Source organism: Eleutherodactylus coqui, chromosome 13, assembly GCF_035609145.1.
Source record: "Eleutherodactylus coqui strain aEleCoq1 chromosome 13, aEleCoq1.hap1, whole genome shotgun sequence".
Taxonomy (NCBI): domain Eukaryota; kingdom Metazoa; phylum Chordata; class Amphibia; order Anura; family Eleutherodactylidae; genus Eleutherodactylus; species Eleutherodactylus coqui.
The window spans coordinates 44,478,658-44,504,934 of record NC_089849.1 but is presented as its reverse complement, the minus strand read 5'-3'; the positions used below and the strand labels follow the sequence as shown (position 1 = coordinate 44,504,934).

Sequence of the window (26,277 nt, the reverse complement as noted above, 5' to 3'; positions counted from 1 at the left end):
ATCCTCTATCTTGTAAGGTTGCAGAAATGGCATTATGGGGAAATAAACACCAGGCCCTTCTATCCTGGGTGGTGAGGCCAGGACCATATTAGGAAGCCCCGTCTCTCCTAAGTAACCTGCAGCTTTTGTGCATTTTTCCCAAGGAAGTGATATTAAAGGGAACTTGTTGGCTCGAACATGCTGTCTAATCTGCAGGAGGAGCTGAGCAGACTGAAGAGATTCAGTACAACTTATAATGTATTCATTAGGATTCCAGTGGGCGGTCATATAAATGATTGGCAGCTATCTGTTATAACCGGAACTACAGAGATAGTGGCCAATCACTGATTGGGGGGGGGGGGGGGGTAGCTCTGTTACAGGTTTTGCATTGGGGCCCAGGAGCTTCAAGTCACACCTCTGCGCTAAGGGGTTAAGAGAAGTTAGGGGGGGCCCAAGATAAACCTTTGCAACCAGGCGCATGAGCCTTTAGCTCTGCCCCTGTATAGCATCCTTCCTGAAGTTTGCACAGTACGTTCGAGCGGACAGGTTTCCTTTAAGACAATAATCTATATTTTATCAGATAATCTCTAGAATTATTAGTAAACACCTTTCTTCAAGACAAGGAAAAAAATAAATAAATCTCTTTTAACAATGGAACGCTCTTGAAAATTGCTAGTTTTTCTTTGGAACGTGCGCCTGATCTATACTTGTGCTGCATTGATAAATGGGATAGTTGGGGCAGAATACTCTATAGAAATTACAGAATAACAATCCCCTAAAAAGATACCTTTTCAGCGCAGATGTCGTCCAAGAATTTGATCAGAAAAGGGTATTTTAGACACCTGTTAGCACCATAAGAGACGATGGGCAGGTGTGGAAACCCCGTAACGGACTTGCATCCTGCTTTAGGTTTCATACGTCTGGAATAAATCTCTGGCATTAAAAGTTTCAGCCCCTTTTGCAATATGGAATTACCCTGTTCAATCAACCCCTCGCGCTCCATATAAGGAAATATTTAAAATTTTACATCTATATTTATACTCGGTATTTATTTTATATATAATATGTATATATAGGTTTGTTTGTAATACAATAAAAAAAAAGGTAGGACGCTTTCACTGAATGGAAAGAGCTAGTTAGTTATTGGAGATGTGACTGTATAGGGTGTTCATTATCTTTATATAAACTCGACCTCTGTACAAAAAAATGACTGGTTTACAAAAACAAGAAGCTAAGCGCACAGTGCGTGAATCGACAGAAGCAAATGAAATCGTGTGACTTGCTCTTCAGGTCTCTCCCCTGTCCGTAAAACACACTTTCTTAGACACACAATTCACCAACACACACACTTCACATATAGTGTTATCAATGTCTGTGCTTCTATTATACAATGTTACACAGGAATGTCCTACAATTAAAACCCTAACGACCCATATAGAACGACCGTAATAATCCTACAGGGTGGTTTTGACTTTTTTTTTTTTTTGAGTTGCTGACAATCCTATTGACAATGAAAGCCCCCCGGGAACATCTCTACATTGTGCCCTGAAGTCCACCTTCTGCTCCTGCCCACGACTGGTCAGAGAATAGATATTGCTAGACAATAGATAACAGTGTTGGCATCACCAGTCTTGGCATCTCACACTCATGTGTGAGTGATCATGTAATACCACGCTCCTGGCAACACGGCAGCCACCACTTCCTTTCCATCTGTGCTTTCGACAATTAACCCAGGCGTGGCACAGAAGCCGGACTTACCTTTCATTGTATACTTGTGGGCTACTGTGAAAGTGTGGGTGCAGTACAAACACCCAAAAAATACAATCTGCTCTCTTGGGGGGAGTGGGGGAGGTTGGGGTCTTTGCTTATTGCTGGCAACGCAATACACAAAAAATAAAAGATCATCCTGACATCTCTAGACTTCCACAGAAACTACAGGAACGACAAATAAATTAAAGCATAGAAATAATAAAAAAAGAACAAAAACAAAGCAACATACAAGGCTCGGGACCCCGAGATACTGTCCGGTAAAGTCCTGGCTTCCGAAGATTGATATCTACATCATTTGGAAAGACGAGCAGCTGCAGGTGTGGTAACAGTCACGCCTGGGAGGTGGGAGGCACCATGGAATGCGTCGACTGTTGTACATCACGTCCCTCACGCTCCTCTCCGCGTTTTCAGCCCTTTGCCGTGTCACGTTTCTCAAAGCTGATAAAACGCAGAGGGGGAAAAAGACATTTGGTGAGGAGACTCTCAGCCAGAAGAAGTTGGCCAACTTAATAGTCCACACTTCAAGGAGCATGAAGGAGAATTCAGATGAGAAGAGCACAGTTGAATAAAAACTTGCAAAGTAGATCATTTAGAAGGAAATAGAGGAGTTCCTTGAACCAAAGGAAGTCAGTACAGGAATAGAGGTTCGAGAAGGTGCATTTTTATCCGATCCAGGGTTATTTTCATTCACATTACCAGCCTCTTTAGATGTTCTAGCTGCCTGGAAAGGAGATGGAGAAGTAGACTGAGGAAATTAGGATAGCGACATTTCAACCAACACACACACACAAGAGAGACATCCGGATTCTGAACTGATGAAGTCAATGAGAGAAGTGAGGAAGAAAAAGAAAGGCATAGAAAGGAAATTAAAAAGATTGATTCACTAATGGTTCTTTTACATGGGCCAATTATGCGCCCAAATGTTCCTCTGAACGCTCATGCCTTGTAAAAGGGACCAACTATCGGCAGACAAATGGCAAACATTAGTTTGTCAGCTGATCGGCTCATTAATGCAAGCAGAAAAATGCTCGCTACTTGGCTGTACATTTTTCCGTGTAAAATGGGGGGACGTGAAGCCAATCAGTGACAGCTGTATGGGGACAAACAATTGTGCTAATGATTGGTTGTCATCATACAGGTGATCTGCTTCCATGGAGATAATGAGTGTTGATGGTCAATGATTACTTGCATGGGCAGATTATCTGCCCTTGTAAAAGGACCATAAGACAACCATTTTTCATATGACCCAAGAGGGTGTAGCAATGTCATAAAAGTGGTCCCCTGCCCAGGAACCTACTCTACGGCCAGAGCAGTGACTCCCACACTGGTGGACCTAACATGTAATACTATATTTTGCAGGGGAATATTATGGCAATGAAAGCTCATTGCTGGTGACTTTAGGAGCAAGACCTGCAGAAGTTAGTTGACTGCCAGGCTACTTTTGTTGTAATATGGAGCTGTCAAGATGAGGTAATCCCATTGATGGGGTACTCCCATCTTTAAAAAGCGATGGTATATCACTGTAATTATGGGGGTCTGACTTCTGAGCCTACTACCATTTCTGAGAACAAAAGCAAAAACAGCACTGTGCTACCTTGCTAAGGGTTTAACAGTCAGCCTCATTCACTTCTATATGGCATCAGGTGGTCGTGGTGCCCTAATTTGCATCCGGTAGGTGGCCAGGGTGCTGCTATGTAGGAAAACCAGTGAAGGGGATGGAGAGCTAAATCAGTGATGCCTCGCCTTTATACTCAGAACCAAGGGGAGTCCCCAAGGTTGGGCCTCCACCGATCCGATGGTCTAGTCTTGAGATATGCCATCATATTAGAAGATTGGAATGCCCTATAAGCAAGTTATATAGATAAAATGATGGAACAACAACAGTATAAAGGTAAAGAAGCCTAAATTTCAAAGTGGTAAAACTCAATACTGGTTGAAAGATGTCTTGTAGTATAAGTCATAGATCTAGAGGGCAATTATATCTTTACTGTTTGAAGAACAAAGATAAGGAAAAAGTTATAGTAAGACTCTGGGGAAAAAATGGTAAAAAAATGGGACAGAAGGTCACTAATGCAAGTGGAGCTTGAAGATCACAGGTTGGTTATTGGGACTGTGAGGGGGCAGATAGATGGTCAAGGCAAATATGGGAAGGGATGACAAAGAAGTCTGTCATATGATAATGACTCCACTTCTACAACAAAACAAAGAGAATACCTGAGAGTAAATACAACTACATTCTGACAAAGCAAACGTGGCCTCTAAGCAGATATATGGCCACCGGAGCAGCGGCAGGGAATGAAATGGTGTTGTCTTCAGGCAAACATGAAACACGAAGGGAAGGATAATAAAAGAGATCAAACATAAACTAATACAAGCACAACACAGGAAATAAACTGTACAGAAAATGTGAGACTTGGTAAGGGACACAGGCAGCCATTCTGTGGCCTGAACCATTATCCCTACGGCTGGGCAGATTATTAGGGTTTACATCTCTATTTCATGATGTCACTGCTTCCTAAAAACAAAATGAATGCTTCCATTCTTTATACAAAGGGAGCAAATAAAGTACTCCTTCAGCTCTACGGACATGTTTGTTTTACTATATACTTGTATTCCCTATGAAATTAACATTACCGCATCAAAAACCGCATCAAAATCTGCACTACTGCCTTGGATTTAGCTGTGGAAGAGCAAGTGCAGATACTTAAAGTGCCAATCACCCGAAACTGCTACTGAGCGCTGCCATATCTTCCACAGTGACAGGCAGCCCACTTCCGAATCACCTGCCCAGTGAGGGTGGAGATCAGTAGCGGTTCTGGGTGCAGACCGTGAGCGGGACTCTTGCCGCAGACAAGGATCGGCGTTTTCTTAAGCATCTGTACTTGCTCTTGTTAAGCACTGGCTGAAGATGAAAGTCTGATAACAGCTGCGGATCTTCAGCTGAACCGAAGTCAAATTCCGCACTGATGGTGTGGGTTTTGAAGAGGATTTTGATGCAGAAATGCTGCGGATTTTGCCATGGACTTGCAGCATTCCTGCTATGTGTGAACACACCCTGAAGCATCTTTTCTTGTCTCCTTAACAACTGCCTACACGTCTTTTTATGACTGTGGTTAATGCGGTTTCTTCTGATGCAATCAACTTTTTACGGTGCTGCATCAAAAGCCTGGCATGGGTCCCATGCAAGGGGGAGTGGGTGCTCCGCTGTCAGATCAGAGGACAGCCTGGCAATGCTCAAACAGCGGGGACCAGAGAAACCGCCAATCCCTGCTGTTTAATCCTTTGCATGCCACGATCAGTACAACCGCAGCATGTGAAGGGCTGACAGAACGCGTGGTCCCGATGGGTTGCTATGCCACCCAGAGGCTTGATTATGGCCTTAGAGTCTGCCATCTATGGTGACTTATGAGGCTAAGAAAAAAATGTAGTAAGTAATTTAAGCCGCACAGTGCACGCCCTGAAAAAATATATAAAAACAGTGAAAATAGCTAACAAAGAACAGAACAGAAAGCAATCAAAAAGTCATATGGATCAAACAAATGGTACTATTAAAAAGTACAACGTGTCCCGCAAAAACACCCCTCATACAGCAAAGTTGACAAAAAAATAAAAAAAATTAGGGGTCTTTGAATGCAGCGATTAAAAAGTGGCAAGAAAAAAAAAAAGCAATATACATAATTTGGTATTGATGTAATCAAACTGACCTGCAGAATAAATGAAGGCTACAGTTCATCCCGCAAAAGCCAAGCTCTTATAGAGTTCTGTCGATAGAAAAATAAAAATGCTATGGCTCTTGGAATGCGGCGGCACAAAAACAAATCTTAAAAAAAAAAACAAAAAAAAAAAATGTTTTTTGTGTACAAAAATAGCAAAACATGAAAAACTGTATAAAATTTGGTATCGCTGGAATCGTGCTGACACAGAGAATTAGGTTATTACATTATTTATGGACTTACAAATACATTATATGTACCCAAAAACTATGCCATTAAAAAAAATATACAACTTTCCCTGCAAAAAACAAGCCCTCATGCCAACGGAAAAAGATATGGCTCTAGGGATGCGACGATGAAAAAAACTGAAAAATTAGTTGGTTATTAAGGTGCAAGCAGGTAATAAGGGGTTAAAGGAAGTTTGTCACCGAAAATAAAGTAAACCTAACGAAAGAAGAGGGATATAAAGGCAATTGGAAGTTTACCATTTTCACCTACAGAGTCACTCCACAGCCCAGAAATCTCCATTTTGCACGGTGTATGAGCTATGCAAAATAGTTGTACTTGGTCCAACGCACGATTAAGTTGCAGGATCGGTCTGTGCTTTCTCTCCTGCCAGCGTTTTAAAGCACGCCAGTTGGCTTTCGATTGACATCTCAAGCTCCCTTGAGCTGGAGACACTGGGGGGAATATATTAAAACCGGCATTTCAAATGCTGGTCTTAAAGGGAACTGGTCGCGTCCCCACAGCACCATAAACTAAGTTATGGCGATGTTAGAGGATGTGACAGGGAGACGGGTGATGTATTTTTTATGCTCAAATACTTCAACGATCCAGAGGTGTCTTCCTCTGAAGTCGGGGTGCGCCATGAAAATCTGACACTTTTCAGAGTCCAGGGCGCGCTCTCCTGTACAAGTCTAAGGGAGAGCGTGCGCAGGGGACTCTGAAAACAATGAGATTTTCGGGCTGCGTGCCAACTTCAGGAGGGGGACATCGCGGGAGTGGGCGAATATTAAAAGTACATCATTGAGATTCCCTACTGCAGCCAACAGGCTTGCTGACATCACACGCATGTGCCAATCCCGGACGTGCAGCGCATGACCTTATCGTGATCGGAGTGGTTTAAACCAAGGAGCAGCTGGGTAGGAAAAAATGGCATGGGTACAATTGTCTTTTTATCCTCTTTCTTTGGTTAGATTTGACTTATGATGTCCTTTAAGAACTCTAAAATGTGCAGTCCCTCCTGGAAATGAGTAAATAAAATGACAAGTGGGCGTTACCATTCTTTTTTCAGTGGTGCAGATCTCTACACACTCCGGCACTGTCCAACCAGTACTGAGAGGGTGCCAAGTTGTCCATTTATTCATACATTTCCAGGAGGAACACCATAACTTAAGAGTTGTAAGAAAAAAAGTTCTCCAGAATTGTTATTTCCTAAGGCCTATAAGCAATAGTTTAATATATATTCTCTCTTTACACCCCGGGATAATGAATCGTCTAGTGAATTAGGGCCATTTAAGCAGGTATTTAAGGCTAAGGAGGTCATGGCCGGGGGGAGTCATTAGAAGGAATGTGTGCCCCTCGTAGTATAACTCAGCTCTTAAATGTTCCGATAGGTAAGGTAGGGTGAGAGGCCAACAGAAACCCCACCGTTGCTTTACATTACGCGGATGGCGCTCATCTCAGAATGGCCCCAGTGACAAGGTTTAACACACAGACTGATGCAGGAGAAGGATGAGACATGAGAGGGGAGCCAGTGTGTGCTAACCTTGTGCTCACATCTTCTCTAGAGATAAACTACCTGCTGGTGGCCCTGGATCCTCATGTACTCCATCCTTTGTTTGGAGTGCTTGTTGCTCTTGTCTCCACTGCTTTGCTGGACGCTCTTTAGCCGGGAGCCTACTGGATTTACCATCTTCATAGGTGGGATTGACATACCGCCACTCTGCAAATGATAAAGACAGAAACGTCAGCACAAAAAGAGGGCGTTTCTCATTGAATGATACAATTCTAAGTAAAACGTCTTCTACTATATACAAAACGGTGCTTAAAACCTTTAGACCACAATCCGAGAGACAGACAATTCAGGATTTTAGCCATTCGTCAATGAACAAAAATAGCAGCCAACAATGATTACAAAAAATGTCCATGAGCTGATTTTTTCCGCCCGACTCTTACCACGTCTCTGTCAAGCACTTTATAAGCTTATGGAGTACATTCATAGCGCCATCAGATGCAGGTGTGAACTTAGCAGTCATGATACACTGACAAGGTCATGGAGGAACTCTACTCTTTCCTTTTACTTATCTACTTCCTACAGCCGAGATTTTGGCATTCCCAGACCGTACATGTCATAGAGAGATGTGATACGGTGCCCAATGGGGTCACACACCTGTGACCGCACGGTGCAGTAAGTGAACTCTGCCAAACTTGATGTTCTCTTATTACGGTTTACACAGTAATGGGAGCTGCATATAAAAAATAGAAGAGACAACCAGCATTGTCCACGGCAGCCTATGAGGTCCAAGTGTAATCGGTCACTGATAAAATACTGTCCAAGATCAACCCATATCAAATTCTCCCAGCATCAACACAGCCATCCACTTTGCATACACGTTGTAGGTAAATGACAAAATCTAAGGAGAGATTCTGGGAAAAAAGTTCTCATTACACAGACCTTACCTCTGTGTTGCTGCTTGGAAGGAAGCACGCCACCTTCCACAGACCAAAAGACTGCTATGGAACCTGTGGTGAGTGGGTGGTACTACTCCTACTTCTGGAAAGTCATAGGATATAGCAGAGGCTCACTAATAGTTGAAAAGTTTGGCTTGGCCAATTTGCAGAAGTTTTGCAAAAAGTTTAGTTCGGACCCAATTAGTTCGAACTAAACTAGAAGGTCATCAAAACCCCTAAAACTAGTGAAAAACACGGTCTCAGAGCCATAAAAGCCTTGTAGAACACTGAGTGTTTTACAGGGTTTTTATGACTCTTAGACGATGTTATACACCAGTGTTCAAGAATAGTGTTGAGCGAATTGAACCAGTAGCACCCCATTTCAGGTAGAACTTTTCTAAAAGTTTGGTTTAAGTTCCTGCCGAAGTGAACTTTTAGCAATGTTTGACCTGAAAAACGGTCTACAGGTTCAGTTCCCATTGAGTCTAATAGTACAGTTGCAATCAAAATTATTTAACCCCCATTGCAAATTAGTTTTATTTGCTAGATTTACTAACTTTCAGCTGTTTGCAAAAAAAAAAAACGCAATCCAACTAGAACAATTAAACTAGCCCAACACAAGTAATAACAAGTGTTTTCTCCAAATCCATTATAAAATGCCACTTTTGGGCTGTGTTCACACGGGATGGATTTGCCACGGAAATTCCGTGTGGCAAATCTGCCCATGGCTCCTAGTCCTGGGATTAGCCAGCCATGTGGACGTGATTTTGCAAAAATCTCGTCTACACGGGGCGGCCAATCAGTCGTGGCAAAGCCAGGTGGAACCGGCGATACGGCGCTGAATTGAAGGCCGCAGCATGTTAATTGCTTTATTTTTTTTCCCGTTGCGGCCTCACTCCTCTCTATAGGGAGAGAAAGCCACAACAGAATGCTGGCGGCCGAACCGCTCCAAAACCCGCAGCAAAATGCCACGGATTTTGAAGCTTTGGCTCTCCCCCGGAAATCTTGCGGCTTTCCCAAACACCCAGAAGAAAAAAGTCTGGTACCGTGTTAGCCAGTAGAACAAAATGTGATAAGTTTTAAGTAAGAGAAACAAAGTAATTTTGTAGATATGATACCTTTTAATGGGTAACAAAAAGAGATGATGTTACAGCAAGCTTTCAAAACTACTTAGGTTTCTTCACCAGACTATTAACAAAAAGACATTATTTTACAGCAAGCTTTTAAAACTATATAAATGCAGAGTGTTAGGGCAGCAGAGATGCAGTCCTAAACTCTTGCTCACAACCTGAAGGTTGCAAGTGCAATCCGTGCCTGGTTCAGGTATCCGGCTCAAGATTGTCTCAGCCTTCCATCCTTCCGAGGACGATAAAAAATTAGTACCCAGCTTGGTGGTGGTGGTGGGGGGGGGGGGGGGTAATAAATAAAATTACCTAAAAGTGCTGCAGAATAAGTTGGTGCTGTACAAATAACAAGATTTATTTTATTTTTTTTCATAGATTCATACACATAAAAGGGCACAGACATGGCGGGATTAATTTGCATTTAAAACAATACCAGAACAGGATGAGCAGAAGAGTAAATACTTAATTAGTCCAAATTTATGACCATCTTTCAACACAGGCCTGAAAAATTTGCAGGGTGTAATAGCAGGGAGGAGTATTTGCGAAATCTAGTGCAGTGATAGCCCAGAGGCCTGGTGCCCCCCGATCATCAATTTAGAGACCATAAAACTCTCACATGCTTACCTGTGGTCTACTTAAGAATTTACTCTTCTGCTCATCCTGTTCTGTTATTGTTTTAAGTGCAAATGAATCTCACCATGTCTGTGTCCTTTTATGTGCATGCACATATATATATATGCTTCTTCAGATATATCCTTCTAAAAGCCTGATTAGGAAACCATAGTAGTTTCAAGAGCTTGCTGTTAAATAATCTCTTTAAGTTAGCCATTAAAAAGGTATCATATCTACAAGATTACGTTGTTTCTTTTTCTGCAAACCCCAAGACATACACCTCTACTGACCCAATAGTACAAGAAGATTTATCTCCAATATGCTCAAGACTAGAGATGAGCGAGTATACTCGCTAAGGCACATTACTCGAGCGAGTAGTGCCTTAGCCGAGTATCTCCCCGCTCATCTCTAAAGATTCGGGGCCTCGGGGGAGAGCGGGGAGGAACGGAGGGGAGATCTCTCTCTCCCTCTCTCCCCACCGCAACTCACCTGTCACCCGCGCCGGCCCCCGAATCTTTAGAGACGAGCGGGGAGATACTCGGCTAAGGCACTACTCGCTCGAGTAATGTGCCTTAGCGAGTATACTCGCTCATCTCTACTCAAGACCATAGAAATAAGTCACATACGTTTTGGGATTCTGTTCTGTGGAGCAATGAAACTGAACTGGAATTTTTTGGTTCTATGGATCAGTGTGTGGAAGACAAGATGGATTCAATCAGGAGATCATAGGAAAAACACTATGCCTTCTGTGAGAAAGCTGAAACTTGGGTGTCATTGGACCTTCCAACAGGACAATGATCCCGAGCATACCTCAAAGTCACCAAGGCTTGATTTCAGAAGTCCTGCAAGATTCTGGAATGGCCGTCACAGTCATTTGACCTGAACTCCATAGAAAGTCTTTGTTGGGGTGTGAATAAGGTGGTTGCAGTACACAGACCCAAGAATATTAGTGAACTGGAGGCCATTGCCTATGAGGAATGCGATAAGATTCCTCAGGAACACTCTCAGAAGCTGCTGTCTGACTGTGCATTTGCATCAGGTCATAATAGTAAAAGGGTGATCCACTAAGTGGTAAAGACACCTGCCATGAAGGGGTTGAATAATTTTTAGACTGCAGTAGTCATTAAAGTGGCCTTTTGCATTGAATCTCGAAAAATCATTTATTATATTACTTGTGTTGAGCTATTTTAATTATTCTTGTTTGATTGGGTTTTTCTGCAAACAGCTAAAAGTTGGCAAATAAACCTAATTTGCAAAGAAAGTTGAATAATCTTGATTGCAACTGTAGATGTACAGATCCACAGGCACTAAGCTCCCCACCAATGGTGGCTGCAGGTAGCCAGAGTTTTGTGACTACATTAGGACTGTGTAAAGGGAAGCAATTGTAGCTCTGTGTGTGAAAACAGGAGCTCCAACCATGTTATAACATAACGGAAGACATAGAAGGGGTATTCCGGGCACAGAGTAACACTTGAAAATCTAATTAATCTACATCATCACAATAAGTTATTTTGTTATATGTTCACTGTACCTGGTCTAGCTGCTTTCCTAATTTTCTATGTGACCCTCCGCCTGAAAAATATTTCCTCTTCCTCTGACATATTATCCGTATCTGCTACTTCCTTCCCTGTCCATGGTCTCCAACATCCAGCTGAGAGCAGTGCATGCTGGGAGGACAGAAGTGGAAGCACTGCACTGTTCAGAGTGCCGGAAGCTCTGGTCTGTCTGCTTCAGCAGCTTTCTCTGGCTCTCTGTGTGAGAAGGAGGTTGGTGCTAGTAAGTTGTAGGACCTGTGAGGTGGGGTGGAGATACAGCACTGGCTGGTACGTTGCAGGACCTGTGAGCTGGGGGCGGAGCTATAGTGCTGGACTGTAAACAAGCTCTATACATGCCAGAAGTTGTAGGTAACAGTCCATTTCTGTGTTACATGTAAATAGAACGGCAGATTAGTGGCTGCACAGGACGAAGAAGAGGGTCCAGAGCAACAGATAAAAGGTACAGGTTGCCGCTATTTAGCTGTACCTCCTAGCAGAGGCGTAATTAAAAGCTCTTGGGCCCCAAAGCACAATCTGTAACAGGGCCCCTACCTGCCATGTGCTATTTATAAGACTAGTGTCTTCTTATGTGATAGAGGGGTCTTGGGCTCCCTACGACTGCAGGGCCCGGTAGCGACTGCTACCCCTGCATCCCCTATAGCTACACCCCTGCCTTCTAGATTTCAGCATTATCAGAATTTCAATTTTGTGCCCGGAAAACTCCTTTCACTTTAATTCAAATCTGGTCAATTAGTCAAAGTTCTATGCTATAGGGACTATGATTTCTGTGTACACCTCTATTAAAAGGTGCTATCGTTTGTGAAAAGATATTTAAAGAGACTCTGCTTCTTTGGGCCCTGTAAGCTAAGCTTGTAGGCTCAAAGTAGCTGACCCGCTGAGTTTAGGGATGTAAGTTTTATAGTTACCTTCCCCGCCGTTCCCCCAGTGTCAAACAGGCCACTGCTGTGAACTGAGGGGTATGCTAAGTAGTTCTAAACTTAGAATGGGAGGACTACTTAGCACGCCGCTCAATGCACTGCAGTGGCTGCTTTGAGTGCTGACACTGGAGTAATTGGCAAGTAAAAAAGCTTACATTCCCGGACTCAATGGGTCAGCTACGTTGAGCCTCCATAAGCTTAGCTTATATGCCTTAAAGTAGCTGCCAGATTCCCTTTGAGTGTAAATCTCTACCCCTCTTGAAGACAATTTTTGAATGCAATTTTAGGAGGATGTCTCACAGAAGCTGCACTGCATTGCATATCGTTTTGTTGCAAATCGTGTGCATCAGGGGCGTAGGTAAAGGCTCATGGGCCTGGGTGCAAAAGTTTATCTTGGGGCCCCCCAACTTCTCTTAACCCAGAGGTGTAACATGAAGCTTCTGGGCCCCAATGCAAAACCTGTAACAGGGCCTCCAACTATAATGCTTTATTCATAGTACTGGGCCCCCTATATGGAGAAGAGAGGCCTTATGGGCCCCCTAAGGCTCCTGGGCCTGGGTGCAACTGCATTCCGTGCATCCTCTATAGTTACGCCAGTGGTTTGTATCTTGTCCTGCATTTCTGATATAAAGAATTCACCCACATTTTTTAAAGAAACTCACCATGTTTATTTACGGTCTAAGACAGCTAGGAGTACCAATATACATTATATATATATATATATATTGGCTGAATCTGAACCAACAAACTATTTGACATGCATTGTGGTGTGCATATCCTCCCCTAAATGGCAGATCAGGCATACTGGATTGCAATATGCCCAATCCTTTGTTCCCACATGAGATCAACTGCTGCCAAAGGTGTAGTAGCTTACTTCCCTCTGCCTATTGAAAGCACATCCATGCCCAGCCTGTATGGGGGAATCGGGAGTGATAACTGTCAACCAAATCAGTATTTGGACCACAACTGTTGTAAGTGTGTGAGAAGTTTGAGATATACTGTATATTGCAATCCATATAAAAAAGACAAACACGTTATAAATTACCATATGCACATTGTTATAAAAAGACAGGAAAAAATCTATTTATGTAGTTGAAAATTTCAGGGCGGACTTGATAAGAAAATTAAAAAACTAAAGTGACACCTTTGAGATTTGAGGCTTTGGAAGTAAAGGTGGTTTAGTTTTTTGAAGGAAGGAGCTGTCCATTCCTTTGAAAGGTTTTACATTTGTGGTTCCCCCATTCAGGTGATGAGATAAACTCTCCTGTTCTTGCTTTGAGTTCATGTCAGGATGGAGGAGATGCTCCTCTGGGACATTCTGCTCTATGGTAGATGAACGAACACCAATTGCATTAATTGTTAACTCAAGTTCTCGAATGCTTTCCTCCAGGCTATCCAGACGTTTGTAGGTGCTTTTGCAAATGTCCATGCTCTTCCAACCCTCATGACCGTCATCTTGTGTCACACTGTCCTCGGGGACATGGGTAGCTATGCTTTCATTGTTAGCAACGAACATTTTTTGAACATCGATAACTCTAAGTTTGGAATTTCCATCAGGTTGAATGTGAGCCACCTCTACGTTCATCTGTTGAGAAACATCTTGATTCTTGATTGTCTGAGGCTTTGGTGCTTTTGCTTGGAAATGTCTGGGTTTTGGCACAGGAACCATTGGCTTTAGATGGTTGGAGTGCTTGTCCAATCTGTCCATTTCTAGCTGCATATCATAGTCATTCGATGAAGGTCTCTCTTCTGGACTTTCTCCAAAGCTCTTAGTTCCCATTTGGGCATTTATCTGTTCCTCATGTTCTTTCAACTCCACTACGTCAGCCTTCATATCCCACATCGGATTGTGCACATCTTTTGGACTTTGCGCTTCATCAGACAGAACCTGATTGGGGTTGTGTTTAGGTTGAGCACTGACATTCTCTGTGGATATTTTGACAGAACTGCCACTTGTTATCTCTTCTTTCATTTCACAGAAATGTTTATCTTCTAATAACTTATTCTTCTCCTCCGAAGAAAGTGAGACTATTCTATTATTGCTTATCATGAAGCCTACAATACCATGTTCTGTGTTTTTGCTGCACTCCTCCATATTAGTATAATTGGATTGGGAGTTGATATTATGTTTTGCACAGTTGTCCTGAACTTCCATGTAACCTTTTCCAAACAGGTCCAGGTCATCAGCAATAGAATCATTGTCTGTAGCTAAAGCAGAGTATGACCACTCTGTCCCTTTTGCCACCAACACATCACTGTTACCAAGATTTGCAGAACTGCAGTAATTAATTTTGTAGGTAAAGTTAGAATTCTCCTCTGGAGGTGATGGTGGATTGGAAGTCCACTCTGTTAAAATAATCTGTGGCAGGGAGAATTTTCTATTGGCCACAGAAGGGCAAGATAACTCCTATAGAAAGGACAAAGAAAGTCATGTTATGAATACGTAATTAAATACTCATTAGTAGATACATTTATCAGCTTACATGTATCCTACTAGCAATATAAAATTAGTAACATAGTATGTATGGCTGAAAAAAAGACATATTACCCCCCCATGTTAATCCAGAGGAAGGCAAAAAAACCCCCAATGAGGTAGAAGCCAATTTTCCCCATTAAAGGGGAAACAAAAATTCCTTCCCGACTCCAGTCTGGCATTTGGAATAATCCTTGGATCAACAACCCTTCAAAAACGACTATGTAAATTGATGAAAGTTTCTGGTAGCGATATTCTATATTAGCTTTATCTATACCAGTTGCTCCCTATCTTGTGACCCCCAGTTGTGTGGATAGCAATAGGAGACCTGAATTATGCCCATTTGCATTGGCTACAACATGACATCACATTCTAGCAGATATATCTAGAGCTTCATCCATTGTAAATTCGCATGGCATAATACTTACTTTCTGCACCTCTTAAAGGGGTTGTCTAGGGAGAGAAAAATGTACCCAATCCAGTCCAGGTCCAATAGTGCCACTTCTGGGTTGGTTCCAACATGGTGTTACATTATATGGATTCTATAACCCCTTATCATTGTTCGTGATATGACTGCAGAGGTCTGGCTAACTTTCTCATTTCAATGACTAAGCCAAGTTCCTTCTCTGTGTCTGCATTGGCTGTAATAGACAAGTGCACTAGCCTAATTACTGAAATGAGCCAGTAAGCCCGCACTTGGCATTGCACTACCAACAATGAGGATGCAGGGTAGAATCTATACCATGTGACCCGGTGCCAGAAGCAGGCCGAAAGTAGAGGTACCAGTATCATTGAACCTGAGCTGCATCGGGTAAGTTTTTCTCTTCCCAGACAACCACTCTACAACATGCAGTATTGACAAACCTTTGTTTGATGAGATAACGACTGAAAGCCTGAAGCACCCTAGGATTGTCGACATACCAAAATTCACACTGAAATATTTATCTGCATATAACTGCAATTTCAGGTTTTGATGTTTGTCCATCCACCATTTCTCCATTGAATATGGTTCCTGATCATCATGAAGAGTTATCTGTGCCTCACAAGGTACTAAAGGTTGTGACTTCTGATGTAGAATAAGTCTGAAAAATTGTAAATCTACTCTACGAGGCTTCTATTATAGGATGGCAACTCTACAGCTCAAGCAAGGACAAATTTATAACATTATAGGTCATCCTATAGGAGAATTTACTTCAAGCTTGCATTCAATTTAGAAACAATTGCTCAAGTTCCGTACATAATAACTCTTACTATATTACAGTTATATTATATAGATGCTATATATGGTTTGTGCACAAAATGCATTGATATATTTGGTCATTTAAAAATGATCAACATCCATTGCAGGACCTCCAGTTTTGCAGCTTACCTGGATATGAGAAGGCACTCTGGACTCTACAGATGGAACTTCTAAATCGTCATCTTTGGTAAAAGAATTTCCAGCCTAGTAGGACATGATGATAACGTTCAGCACTCGGAGCCCGAGTCTCATCATTCTTATTAGGAGCATAAAAAGTGACTGCCTATTTGACAGATTCAGCAAAGTAGACAGACAAAGGAAGAGAGCGCAGCTTCACAGGAGGAGAAGGAGGTTGGAAGATGAAGGAAGTTCTTTCTGTACTCAGAAGAAACGAAGAACCAGTGAAAATCTTGCAGTTTCTTGTGTTGTTTCAAAGGTTTAGACAAAAATACAAAGTTTTGGTGTCCACAGATGTACAATCAGATAAAAGAGAAGGATCAAGATGGATACGGCCAAAGAAGGTCCAAAGGCAATAGGGATGAGTCAAGCAGGTTGTATAAGAGTCTGTCTTCCTACGTAAGGTTGTTAGTTTACAAAGATCAAGCAGGAGGTAGAGGATTTACTGTAAGTCAAAAGATGTGACTGAAGAAGAGAGCATGACGGTAGAGGAATCACTCCGGATGTATGTTGCATGCAACTCTGAATACTGTAGCCTTGCTGAGCAGGAGACCTGTAGGGAGTTTTCTTCGGCAGATACAATGTTGTATGAGCCATCTCTTGACTACGTAAAGGGTATTGCCTCGTAAAATATGGTACATTTTGCAATATGCAACTTCCAAAAGTTAAAGAACTTAAGAATGAACATAAAATGCTATGGCAGATATTCATAGCACAATGAAGTCTAAAGATCCGGCACACTTATTTACAGTACATGGGCATCAGTCGAAATGAGTCAACAACTAAACTCACCAGTGATATACTATAGCACTGTAAAACTGTAATATCCTACCTAGCCAGCAAACAATTGGAGTCTTGGAGGTAATAAGTGGACAATGTACATTGGTGACTTCATTCCACCCATCATTTAGAACAGTATAAAGAACTTTAATGGGAACCTGTCACTAGGTTTGGAGTCACTAAATCACCAGTATGTAGTTATATGGCTGGGTTTAGCTTTGGCCAAAACTGTCCATTTGAGACTTGGTAGTAATAGAAGTTATAGATTACCAGAGATGAGTCCAGCGGTATTGAGTACATGTACATTGCGTAGATGAAGTCAAGGACAGTAACATCTCGCGTCATTGTGCAAGATGGTTGACATTGCTCTAGGTATACTTATGGGACACTACTGTTTACATTTTATTGTTTTGGGAAGAGTGGTGACCAAAATGTCCATGTGGTATATATGCTGCAAGAAGTCTTTATCACAGTCTGGGAACTGGGTTGGTGTAGCACCCTTCAAACCGGGGCAAGTGCCAGGGCCCACTAAGACTGGGGTGAGCCATTCAGGGGTGGGATTCATCTAGTCCTTGTTCTTTGAGATCAACTATATGCGCATCTTTAAGATATGGATACAACGCTTTCTGTTTTGCCACCTGACACTTTCTCTGCTACACAGGCAGCACAACAATGTCATCGTACCATCTGAGTCATTCAGCAGGGCCTATGTAATGACTCAGGGGGCACATTGGGGCCTTATAAATGACTCAGGGGGCACATTGGGGCCTTATAAATGACTCAGGGGGCACATTGGGGCCTTATAAATGACTCAGGGGGCACAGAGTGGCCTATAAATGACTCAGGTCACAAAGGGGGCCTATAAATGACTCAGGTCACAAAGGGGGCCTATAAATGACTCAGGTCACAAAGGGGGCCTATAAATGACTCAGGTCACAAAGGGGGCCTATAAATGACTCAGGGCACAAAAGGGGCCTATAAATGACTCAGGGCACAAAAGGGGCCTATATATGAATCAGGGAGCTAGCAGGGTGTATAAATGACTCAGGGGGCACAGTAGGACCTATGAATGACTCAGGGGGCGCAACAGGGCCTATGAATGACTCAGGGAACACAGCACAGTCTATAAATTACTAAGTGACCAAAGGACCCATGTAAACCTGGAGCTGGCCCTGCCTGGGAAGATGATGAGGACGAGAAAAATGAACACCAAGAATCATAGACTACACTGGCCATGAGTCATTGCAATTTAATTTAATATATTGTGTCTGAGTCCAGTTGATCAATACTGTATTAGTTTCTCTGGTCTGCAGTGTGATGCCACTCTACAAACTGCTTATGGAGGCCCATGTTTGCTATGGCAACTTATTTGCAGCAGGATCTGCCAATATTGGACCGCGGCTCCTCAGCATTGATGATACAGTAACGGCACTTGCAGAAATTAAGCATCGTTTAACACTTTCCCCCAAAATTTAAGTAACACACAGTTGAGCAGACACTGATTTAACTTCGTAGTAGTTTGTTCATGCCAAATGTTATCAGGTATGCCAGCTGCCATGAGGCGTTAAAGACATGCAGTTCACACGTGATTCCCCGTGCCTGCTCTGGAGATGTGAAGATGGGTGACAGGCAGCTTGGCTTGCATTAGTAGGCTGAATTTGGAACTGTCAGTGGAGTGAGGGAGAGAGGAGGTGAGGAATTAGTTGGTTAAAAAAGACTTAAAAGAGAAGGTAGAGTGAAGGATTAGACGGTGAGAAGTGCACAGCAGACCGGGCCAAGGTGCCCAGAACACAAGCTGTTACCTTCCAATCTCCATGTGCTATGGTGGCCTCATTAGACCACAGGTATGCTGGACGTGGCACCGAATGGGATGCCGCTGAGGGCTCAGAATGGAACTGAGGTATAAAGAGGGACCCAGAACTTCTCTGAAATACCTGGGAAGTCAAAATACAGCAGCATGGGAGACAGAAAAGAAATACCAAAACTGTGTGCTGAATCACACACATCATAGTGCCAACTACATACAAGGACTCTTCTCCTAGTGAGTAATAGTTCATGACATCTGTGTACCGAAAATGTTAAGGTACCCCTTACACAAGGCAAAACTCAGCTGAACCCACTGATTCTGGCAGAACAGTAGAACAGTCTAATGTGCATTATGGTGGCGTTCTGACTTTCCCTTCATGGCATATGCTGGGAGAAAGAAAGTTTGGGCATGTTAGATTTCAATATACTAAATTTTCCCTCCCATGGAGGTTTGGCATCCCATCTGTCCATGCAAACTTAGTCAAGCATATTTATGGCGGAGTGGAAAAAAGTGTCAGGTTTCCTTTTGAACCTGCTGCTATGATCTACTTTGCTCGCTTTGCCATCAATATATACTCTGAAACTCCCTGCTACTCATTTAGGATAATTTCAGACAGCTTACCCATAGAAAACTGTGTGCAAAAACATCAGATGCCCATATTCGATGTCCGTAGGGCCCCACACATTGCATGTCCATGAAACTGGACAAGAATAGGACACATGGACCTGTGTCAAAAATGGTATTTGTGAATCTCCTCAATGGCCATTATGAGTCTATGTGTTGTCTGTGGAGCAGCACATAGATGTGAACAGCATTGTGGGAGTAAGGCCTTATTAGGAGAACAGTCTAAGGGTTTATTTATACAATTTAAGCAATTTTTTGCATGGGCCATGGGACTGATGACAGTAGCTTGTCCTGTTTGGGTGCTTTTCGAACTCAACCAAATCGCCCATTGAATGCAAAGGAATACAATCACAGCATGCAGACGCTCTGCGGTTTTTTATGCACCCACTGACTTCAATGGGAGTTTTAAAGTACATCAATTGGGCCAACTTCAGTTTTTTTGGGATGTGCATGAAAAAATGATTACACTGGGATGACACATGTGCATTAAAGCTGCAAGAACTGAACAAAAACTGATGTACATACAGTGAAATTGGTCAGTTTTTGCAGTTTTTGCCTATGGGAATGAGGCCCTATTAGCAGCAGAAACACTGACCACTTATTTGCATTATGTGAGATATAGCAGAATACAAAAAAGTCTAAAACGACCCATTTGCAATCCATATCAGTGTTGCTTTTGATCATTTCACATTGGCAGGCTTCCCTTGTATGCGGTGCAAGCAGTCAGTCCAAACTGATCAGGTAATGTCAATACAGAAATAACCGGAAGGAATCCTGTATGAGAAGACATGGGATTTGACACAATCGTGTTCCACTTGCTCATAATTGTCACTGAAGGCAAATAAACACTTGAGATTCACCTAGTAGAAGAACTCAGGCCATGCGAAGCCCCCCCTAGAATCCTTCCATTTACAGTACAGGTGTGCAGTACCTGCATGTACTAATCACCCATTAAAACTTCAAAGACCATGCAAGTATATGTTTCATCAGCTCTTCTTTAAAGCATTCTGCACAGCGTATTCGCTTAGTGAAGAGGAGGAATGACACAGCGGCACTATTATATATAATGGCTGAGCTGCTCATGGGGAACCTGCATTTTTAGATGGGGGTTATACAAAGCAGACGACCCCTCCAATTGTATGAAGATGAAAGCATTATCTCTAGAGCTGCGCTGAGTCTACTGCAGATGGACAATTGGTCTAAGCTCATACGCTACGTGAGAGAAGAATATTCATACTGTGTCAGACTTGAGGCGCAGCACTCAGTGACAGTACATAGCAGTCAGTCTGGTGGACATACACTTGAAAGCAGAGCGTATTACAATTAATGCTTTCAATTAGCAAATGTCCGTCTTAAATAATGATCTCCACCTAAAAAAAAAAACTAAACACTTAAAGGGCCACTCCAGCAAAAAACACATTTTTCCATCACTGCAACCCCTCCCCCCACCCCACCTCACCCCTGGTTGTCTGTCACAATTTGGATGCCTCCTATGTATATTGCAGTCACTTCCAATCAGTGCAGCCTCCTGTCCGATACTTATCAGACACAATCTTGATTTTTAAATTTCTCCCTGCTTCTTCTATGCTGTGCTAGGAATCCCACAGCACCACAAGACTAACTAGAGCCAGTCCCATTTCTGCCTGCTAGGAGGACAATAGGACTATCATTACTTTTTATATTCACTTAAATAAGCTAAAGACCATAAGTCTACAGTTAGGGAGGATGATCCTTCATCTTCTTCATTTTAACTGTGTGTAATCATCAGCTGTAATGTGATGAGAATTTCTGTCCCCCCCCCCCCCCCCCGTGAAGAGTCTGTGTGGTACAGTCCATGTAATTTCATCATGGTCACATTGAGATCACATGACCACTTGAAGAAAAGAAATCCAGGAATTTCCATATAGAGAGGAATAACTAAACCAAGTAATACTAGCTCACTTATATATAATGGGGAAATGGTTACATAATGAATGAAAAAAAATTTCACTGGAGTGACCCTTTGAATTTGGGTGTTTGACACTTCTTAATGGAGCATGGCGACTGCAAAAACAATTGGAAAAGAAATTATAGAAAAAAGAAATTCTAGCTTGTTTAAAATTGATGGCTTGTTCTCAGGACTGCCATCAATATTAGATCAGATGAGGTCTAACTCCAATCACAATCAGATGTTTGACGGGTCCAGGGCACTCCAACGAACGCTGTGAGACTCTTCATTGCTCATCAGACACTGGGCAGTACTTTTCCTGCCAAGTGCTGCTGCTCTCCGTAGCTCTTTCTCATTCCCCTGTCTTTAACTATAAGACCAGGTACAACCACTACTATAAGTATTGTGCTGTGCCTGGTAAACCATGAAGGGGACATTATGTTCATTGGAGTACCATGACCCCTTCAAAGAGGCGATCTACCATGAGTCAGACCCCCACTGATTGAACATTGATAGCCTATACTAAGTAAAATGGAATAAGGTAAAAGAAAAAGGAGAGAAGTAAAAAATGTTCTACCTACATTTGGAATAACATTAACTGTAAGTACGTAGGAAGGAACTCGGACTGTCCAGCCATACAATTCTCACCTCTAACTCTGCAATAATCCGATCTTCATCATCATCATCCTTGATGGCGGAGGCAATGATTGGTGGGGTGGATGCGGGGCGAACCACTTCAGACACAGTTCGACGAAGCTTCACCTGAGGTTTCTGGCTTTCCAGTTCCTCAGAGTCGGACTTCTGGAATATGGGGGAAAAATGATGTTTAGATACAGTGTTGCAAAGTTTTCCTAAATTACATGTGAAAAACAAAGTCTGATCCCATGCTGGCAATCAGAAGCACCCAGAGGTCTAACATGCCACCTGGTAATGCTTATAAGATGTTCTTATACGCATGAAAGAAAAAGTAAATGAATCTTTTTGAATTACCTGGATTTCTGCATTATGTTTGTCTTTAATTGTGATATACTTAAAAATGACTTCTCCAAGAGCCAATTGGCAAAACATTTTTCACTTAAAAATATGGGATTGGAAATGTAGGTTTAACAGGTGCTTTGTCCATTGAATAAAGGCACACAAGGCCAGGTTATTGACAAATTTGATCTTCTCTAGAAATATTGCCTTGATGAAAAGTTTCAGAACACCTCAAAAGACATTTTACAGAGATGCATAGAGCTGGATAAAGGTGCTAAAGCTACTTTCCCTAGGATTGGACATTGTGTTAAGATAACTCCAAGAGTACAACAACCAATCCTAAAAGAAGTGAGAAAGAACCCAAAGGGTACAGTAAGACACCTACAGACGACTCTACAAACAACCTCTGTACCTCTGTTCACATGTCCACTATTAGAAAGACACTGAAGAACAATGGTGTTAATGGAAAGACACCAAGAAGGAAGCCACTGCTGCTAACAAAAAAACAAACCAAAAACAACATTGCAGACATCTCAAGCTGGGCAGAGACCACTTGGATGCCCTACAATGCTTCTGGGGAAAAGAGAACCGGGGAAAATGGCACAACACCACCCAAACCTCATTCCACCTGTGATGTATGGTGGAGGGAGCATCATTGTTTGATGCTATTTGTCTCCCTCAGGGCTCAGATATATTGTGGTCATTGAGGGACTAATAAATTCTAAGTTTTATCACTTTAGAGTCTATGAAATTAAGCTTAAAAAATGTTGGGTAATGCAACAAGAAAATGATCCAAAACACAAGTAAATCCACCAAAGAGTGTTTGAAAAAGATGATTTGTGTTTTGGATTAGCTAAGTCAGAGTCCTGACTTTAAGCTTATCAAGATGCTGTGAAGTGACCTGAAGAGGCCTGTGTATGCAAGGCATCCCAGAAATATTGATCCAAAATTCCTCCTCAATGGTATGCAAATCTTATTCACAGTTACAAGAAATGTTTGGTGGGGGTGATTGCTGCTAAAAGGGGCTCCACAAGTTACTAAATTCACTTGCTTTTTCTTCCTGCACTCTGTAGGTTTACTCAATGTGCTCAATAAAAGACATGAGCAGTACAGCTGCTTGTGTGTTCGGGTTAGTAAGATTGTCTATAATTATGGCTTCGATAACAATCAGGCCACATTTTATTAGTAATCACTGCAACAGTCCAGGTAATTCCAGAGGGTTCACATTTTTCTTGCAATTGCATCCTAAAGCAAAAATATATTTAACATGAAGATAAGAACCCCCTTATGGTTTCCATCACACTTTTCCTAGCAAAGGGTTTCTAAAAACTATCTTTTCACTTCACATATAAATTGCGTAGTTCCTTTTTACCGCCATTCTCACCTTGATGAATGCAGGATCCTTCTTGCTGGTGACGATCACCTCTCCTGTTCGAGTGGTGGTGATCCCATGTGAGGATGGAAAGCTGCGCCGAGGGGGTGGTGGAGGAGGGGACTTCGATGGTTTTTCAGTCCTGTATCTAGGGACTGTCAGTTCATCTGTAAGTAAACAGGCTAGGATATAGTAAGCCAACATCATAACTACTTTGTATGTTTTTAGCCATCCACACATACAATGCCTTACCAGAGCCTCTTCTCCCATTGGGATCTAATTTGGTGCTGAGCTTTTGTGCTGGCTGTGGCTTACTGGCACGGTGCTCTGGAGTAGATGCGGCACTTCCAGTTGGTTTGTGCTTGGCTGCAAAGTCCAAGTCCGGAATAGCCTTCATGAGCTCGGCCTGGGTCTCTTCTAGTAGGCGGTTAATGTCCTTGGCACTGTACTGTGTCAGTGCTGCTCGTTTCTCCTCCCAGTCTCGCTCTGCTGCCTACAAGAGGAAGAAGGAAAGAGCTCAGGTAGAAGAAGTAATAACCGAGTGGTGGTCACTTATAAGGATGAACATAGTGCTGTATATTCAATAGAAACTCTCAGTAACCCATTCATTTACACACATATGTCCATTGCTTGACGCATTTTATGAATGCCACTGATACAAATGACAGTGTTAAAGACCCATCATAGCAGTACAATAACTACATTAGAAATGGAGTATAGTAAGGATGCTTTCAAAAGGGACAGAAAATTTCGACATGGACAAATCTGCACCAAAATCTGCATGTCTTACACACTTTCAGTTCTGGACTGGGATTGGGGGTGATGTGAGGGTGTCAGACCCAGGCGATGTATGCTCTCTGTCACCCTGGTGCTGGGTACCGGCCACAGTAATTCTCGTCATGTGTTTAGGTTGACTGGATGGCTGGGGGAGTCCATCAGCCCAGCCAGCCAATCACAGTTTGTGCACATTTATTCTGGCCCCCCTTCTCAGAGGGCTCCAGTTAGTCTCCAGTCTGGTTTGAGCATGCATGCTGCTCAGATCTCTGTCTGTTTCTGCCCAAGTCTTGTCCGATTCTTGTCTGAACCCATTCAGGTGTCATGTCTGACTACTGAACCTGTCTGAAGGTTACCGTGTGACTCTCGACTCTTGTTTGAAAACACTTTGTCTTAACCTGTCTGAAGAAATTTTTTGTCTCATCAGCTGCACCTCTGTTAACCCATTAATGACCTCCCATGCGTATTTTGACAGCGGCCGTTATTGGGCTTTTTGTTGTCTTTTGATGGCGGCTGCATGAGAAGCCTGGCGCGGGTCTCCTGTGTTTCGGAGAGCAGGTTCTCGCTTGTCGAATCACAGCCTGGCACTTGCTCTAACAGTGGGGACCGAAGAGACCTTCATTTCCCAGTGTTTAGCCCCTTACACGCTGCAGTCAGTGCAACCGCGGCATGTAAAAGGCTGACAGACAGGGGGCTCCATCTGTCAATCAGTGGACCCCCACAATGTGATCGCGGGGCCCCAATTGGTTGCTATGGAACCTAGAGGCTTGAATATAGCTTCTGAGTTTGCCAGCTATGGTGGCCTATGAGGCTTAACCTCTGGCTGAGCTTCATAGGCTTTCTAATACACTACTATACTGTAGAAAAGGAGTGTATTAGAAGTATGATAAAAGATGCTGATATGCATGTCCCCTAGTGGGACAAAAATAACAAGTTTAAAAAGTATTTAAAAAATAGTAAAAAACTAATAAAAATGCCAAGACCCCACCTTTCCCCCTTTACTATGTAAAAAAAAAAATAAAAAATCACATAAGTGGTATAGCTATGTTCATAATGACCCAGGGAAAAAAGTTAGCTTACCACGAACAGTGCACGTCATGAAAAAAATACAAGAAACATGGTGAAAATAGCTAGTTTTGCCTATTTCGCCTTACAAAAAACAACGGAAAGTGATCAAAACGTCACATTGATCATAAAATGGTATTATTAAAAAGTACAACTCATCCCACAAAAGAGTTCCCAAAATTTGGATAAATGAAGACTAGAGTTTATCCCACAAAAAACAAGCCGTTATGGATCTCCTTCGATGGACAAATAAAAATGCTATGGCTTTTGGAAAGCGGCGACACAAAAGCAAACCTTAAGAAAAAAAAAAGTGTTTCTTGGGTACAAAAATTGGAAAAATACATACAAACGTCCTAAACTTGTTATTTCTGGAATTGAGGCGCACAAATCTTGAACTAATATGAACCCCATTCTGTTGAATGGAGTCATATAAATGAGTGACACGGTGCGGGGAAAAATTCTGGCAGGTCCTATATTTTCGCGTTCCTCGGAATGCATCGGCCATTGTTTTCAATGGGATAGGAAAACACATCGCACGGCGTGTGATGTGGCACGTGAGTACAATGGGAGGTTTCCTACTGAAAACAATGGGAAACACTTGTCGATCCTCTGAGGCAGCCATAAGCCGCGCTGGAGAATTGCATTTTACTGAAGTGATGGGAGACGTTTTTCTGTTGCTGTGAAAATGCATATCGGCGAGCGCAATACTGGGCTGAGAA

At 42.5% G+C, this 26,277-nt stretch overlaps 1 protein-coding gene across 1 annotated transcript in view; it reads right to left on the bottom strand.

The window, feature by feature from the left end:
• Window positions 1-1,076: 1,076 nt before the first annotated feature.
• SRCIN1 (SRC kinase signaling inhibitor 1) overlaps window positions 1,077-26,277 on the bottom strand; it is a 121,145-nt gene continuing 95,944 nt past the window's right edge. The window contains exons 15-23 of the mRNA XM_066587804.1: window positions 23,972-24,212; window positions 23,732-23,886; window positions 22,021-22,173; window positions 18,817-18,948; window positions 16,187-16,261; window positions 13,489-14,751; window positions 7,264-7,407; window positions 5,454-5,510; window positions 1,077-2,187 (exon numbers count right to left, since the gene is read on the bottom strand). Coding sequence (XP_066443901.1) covers window positions 5,472-5,510; window positions 7,264-7,407; window positions 13,489-14,751; window positions 16,187-16,261; window positions 18,817-18,948; window positions 22,021-22,173; window positions 23,732-23,886; window positions 23,972-24,212 — 2,202 coding nt within the window. The 3' untranslated portion in view covers window positions 1,077-2,187; window positions 5,454-5,471. The remainder of the gene's footprint in view (window positions 2,188-5,453; window positions 5,511-7,263; window positions 7,408-13,488; window positions 14,752-16,186; window positions 16,262-18,816; window positions 18,949-22,020; window positions 22,174-23,731; window positions 23,887-23,971; window positions 24,213-26,277) is intronic.